Source organism: Pteropus alecto, unplaced genomic scaffold (genome assembly GCF_000325575.1).
Source record: "Pteropus alecto unplaced genomic scaffold, ASM32557v1 scaffold50, whole genome shotgun sequence".
Taxonomy (NCBI): Eukaryota; Metazoa; Chordata; class Mammalia; order Chiroptera; family Pteropodidae; genus Pteropus; species Pteropus alecto.
The window spans coordinates 13,593,747-13,598,400 of NW_006431918.1; the positions used below are offsets into that span (position 1 = coordinate 13,593,747).

The 4,654-nt window shown below is 38.5% G+C and overlaps 1 protein-coding gene across 1 annotated transcript; it reads right to left on the bottom strand.

Moving 5' to 3' along the window:
* Positions 1-333: 333 nt before the first annotated feature.
* LOC102898482 (disintegrin and metalloproteinase domain-containing protein 20) lies at positions 334-3,640 on the bottom strand. Its single transcript, XM_015600691.1, has 2 exons — positions 1,572-3,640; positions 334-517 (listed from the first exon to the last, which is right to left on the bottom strand). Exons 1-2 carry the CDS (start codon positions 3,635-3,637, stop codon positions 334-336), a joined length of 2,250 nt encoding a protein of 749 aa, XP_015456177.1. The 5' UTR covers positions 3,638-3,640.
* Between the last annotated feature and the right edge of the window lie 1,014 nt (positions 3,641-4,654).

Consider the following 4,654-nt stretch of genomic DNA (forward strand, 5'->3'; position numbering starts at 1 on the left):
GGGCCAAGGTTAGGCTCAGTTCACATCCAGTGACACCATGTACTCTGAGGGAAAAATGGCCGACAAGATTCAATGTTTTTCAGAATGATTTCTCTGTCTGGATTTTAGGTCATTTACTCCACATTGCTTCCTTAGCACTCTAATGTCCTTAAAAATGGTTCTTAAAATATAACTGGGATTTTCTAGTTTTTTTCCCCCCTGAAAGGGAATACTTATCCTATATAGAATTGTAAGAATCTTCTTTACCCTATTTTATAAGTAAAGTTATGAAGGAGTTGAGTGGCAAGTATTATTTCTTGTCTTTTCAGATTTTGAAGTAATTCTAAATGTAAATCATGCCCATAAGGTGGTAAAGGGCAGAGGTGTAAAAAATTCCAAAGTTTCCGATGTCAGACTCCTTCCTGTGTTTTCCATTATACTAAGATAATACTGTATCAGCTGAGATCTGTCATAAAAGAAAACCACACCATTGAGATAATCACGAGTTATTAACAAGATGTAGCTATTGCTCCTAGGACTGGAAATCAAAGGGAAGAAGTGGGATTATTGGAATTTCTGCCTTAGGAATAAGTCCTGTGGATCTAAGACTTCGACCTCTGTGGAAGTGGTTAGCCAATCTAGTTCTGGAAGCTCAGAGATTGGTGAAGGACTCAAAGACTAGGCATTCTAAAACCCGAGGGTAAGATATTGGTAATGTACCAGTATCTCTGAGGCTGACAATACTGTTGGGTCTGATAGTTACTTAAAAATATGTATCTATAATTATTATATATAATATATAATTTTATATGTAAGATATTATGTGTAGTAACATTGTGCAGCCTGAAAATTACTGTCTTTGCAAAAGTGAGAGCTGTTAATGAGGCAACACTGACATGAACAGTAATCAAAAAATTTCCCATTTCCAGTCTCCCTCTAGTTTTCTCCTATTGCAGAAACTAATAGAGAACAGGCAAAGAAGAAATCTGATTTTGTTAGCATTCTCTGTGTGACAAAGCAGAGTACAAAGAAGAAGGGTGGTTGGAATTGAGACAGCAAATTATAAACACAAACATACACATTATCCATGAGCTGTGCCTTTGCTCAGGAAACACAAAGAGATTAATTCCATGAAAAATTAAACACTAAAATTATTTAAAATAATAGAAAATAGAATTTTCTAGAAATTAGCACATTTTTTTCTAGTTGTTTAATGGCCAATGTTTATGCTCCCAAGTAAGGAAAAATCTCAGGATTCTGTCAATGATTTGTGACACATTCTATAACATTTCTACAGCCAGTGGACTAAAACTTCATACATTGGAAATTGGGGTCCTTTTTGAAACTGCAAATTTTGGCTTTTCTTTTTAAGATACTTTTGGGACATTTTGCTGTTCTTCCGTAGATGAAATAAAAACATTTTGCTCTTCTTCATTAGGTGAAGTTTTGATATTTTGTTCTGGGGTTAAGTTGGAGTTTCATTTACTTCTTGAGATGCAGTAACACTCTGCTTTTGACTCTCATCTGTTTTTTTTCGTGTCATAATAAACAAAATTAACAAGCATAATAATAAGACAAGAAAAGGAACCAACCATAGTAACTGATATCTGTTCCATTTCTCCACTTCCTTATTTTTCTTAGGGGATGGTCCACTGTCAATACTGCCTCCATAGCCGCTTACCAGGCAGTTGGGAGGGTCCCACCCAGAGTTGCAGTGGCAGTGATGTCTGTTGTTACAGACTCCATTCATATGGCAAGTCTCAGGTGAACAATCACTTACTAGACGTGACATATGGACACACTTCCTTTGGATGCAGATTTGTTCCTTACCACACGCTGTACCATCTTTCACTTCACCGATGTCAGATATGGTCATCCCCAAATGGTAGTCGGTACCCCAGCATGTGACGTCATTGAAGTGAGTCCAGTGCACAGTAGAATGATCTGTCAGAAGGGGAAGTTCTGTCACGTTCTCACACTGAACTCTGCCACACAGAACATCTGAGATGTCACATCGTACATACCTAGAGCCGTTAATACCACAGTGACCAAAACGGTCACCTCGGATGTTCATTTTTGTGTAGCAACTCTGATTTGCACTCTTGGCCTCTTTGCCGAAAATTTTCTTACATTGTTCTTCACGGTTATTGCATCTCTTTTCATAGCAGTAGCCACCGCCCATGCAAGGGACTCCGTCCTGTACATATACATCTTCTGGACAATGATAGGATGTTCCATTGCACCACTCTGGAAGATCACATGCATTTTCCTCTTTTCTACACAAACTACCTGATGGCATGATCTTGCAGTCTTTGCAACAAAGCCCAGAAGAGCAAACAGCCCCAGGTCCCAGAGTGCAGTTTAACTGACAACATGGATCATGAACACACAAACGGAAAGAACCACAGTCACACTCTTCTCCTTCTTCAACCACATTGTTCCCACACTCTTTTAATGTGAAGATGTCCTTTTTGTTTGATGTAATGTATAAACAATCTCGTTTTGCAGTGTTGTCCATGAACTGAACATAACTGCAGTTGCTGAATGTAGTTGACTGTACTTTTCCTGCATGCATAATGCACAGTTCATCCTTACACTTACAATTCTTACCATCATGTTCCATACCCAAATTATGACCGATCTCATGCGTCACAATAAATGAAAGGTCATACAAATTATCAGTCCGGAAACTGTCAACTCCACAATTATACTCAAGTATACATACTGTTTTAACAAAGGATAAGCCAAGATAAAGACCATAGCTATAGTTTACAAACATATGGGCAACATCATGGGGCAAACGGTTAGTTAATTCAATTTGCTTCCACTTGCAAAATTCTGTAAGGAGACTACCTATGTTCTTTATTGCAAGGAGGTTTCTTGTAGTCCAGATCTCAATTCCCGTTAAAAGCACATCAACATCCAGTGAATTAAACAAGTCATCTATTCCATTGACAACAAGGCATACTTCCTTCTGCACATTTGAGATGTTACTTTGGCGATGAAGATACCGTTTGTGGTCTACCACCACTGCCAGTTCAAGAAACCGCTTGTGGGTCCACCAGCCTTCATACCCAATTCGCATTGAAGTGTAATTAATGTTCTCTTGAAACTTCAATTGTCGTGCTATTTCTTCATCTGTTAATCCACATCTCATGGGTGTCTTCTCACTGCTCATCTTATATATGAGATGTTCAAATGTGGTAGAAAGACTTTTGGGCTCGATTTCATAAACCATGTCATTTGTCTTTAATATTCCTTGAAAACCCCCAAAACAAGTACTGAGTGCAACCAGGGATTCTGGGTCCCCCTCCACATAACCATGATAGTAGCAGTCATTTTGGACAAAAGGCTGGTCCTCAACGATAGCACCCTGGTCTGTGTAGGTGAACACTGGGAGGTGTCTGGGCAGCAAATACTTCTTGACCCTCATGAGGACAACGTGTCTCTGGCCTCCAAAACGCATGCTGTAAGAGAACCAACCTCGAGACTTCATGCTGACACTAGTGACTTTTACCTTTAAGGGAATCACCACTTCTGGGGGACCATGGCGTTGGGAGTGTCCATCTTGGGAACACCCAGACAGAAACAGAAACACCCCCAGCCAGAATGGCAGGAGAGTGCTCCTCATATGCACCAGAGCCTCACCCACAGCCATTATGTAGCTACTGTATGCAGCTATTGATGACAGCAAAATAGGACATGCAGGAAGCATTGCTGTTCTGTCTCCTCTCTCTGAGCTGACTGAATCCAGACCCGACTTTCAATCTGTGACACTCTGGCAGAGTCACACCATCAGAGCAGCATACTAAAAGAGAAAATAGAAAGAATGATTGAGAGAGGTGTGGGGTTATAAGCAGGCCAATGTGGAGAAGGAAGAGAAAAGCACAGATTAAAATTGGTTAGTGCTTGGCTGAAGACATGATTCAGTTTACTGCACACACTTGCTCTTAAGGAATGATAAAGTCGTGTGAGACTGCGGATGTACAAAAGATTGGTGATTGGCCATAAGCTGAATCTAGGTGAAGGGTACATAGTGACTAATGATACTGTTTTTAAATATGTGAATATGTGTGAATAAATATATAAAACGAAAGGGTCTTAATGGAAAGGTGAACATATGTTTTGAGAAGGAGTCTCATTGTATATATACATTGATTTGGTATAAATATTTACATGTTTTTTTCTTTCAATTTCAAATAATAAATTATTTAGTCACATTATGCAAGAGAGATAGATAAAAGTTATTTTATTTTTTCTTGTTGTCCCCAATATATAATAAATCCATGCAAAAAATTTTATTACTTGTCCTATTTTCTTTCTGTGTTCCTGTTTTCATCTAATTCTGCCAAACTGCAAGGGCAGAGAGAGGTAGGTTTGGTAGAATTAAGTAGGGATAAAGGACTTTCTGTCATAAAGTGTGAATATAGAGGAGATTGCTGTTGCTTTTAATTAAAGGAAGATTCCATAAGTAATAGGAAAATGATTCCAAAGAAAAGATGTCAGGGTACATTGAAACAAAATAAATAAAAAAAAAAATTAAGCAGAAATGAGTAAACAATACAGGAGATGATAGGTCCTTAATTGGGCATTTTTCATTTTCATATTATCTACTGTGGGAAGTCGATTTGATCAGTGCATTTCAGATCTCTCATAGCGGACTTCACTTTCATGT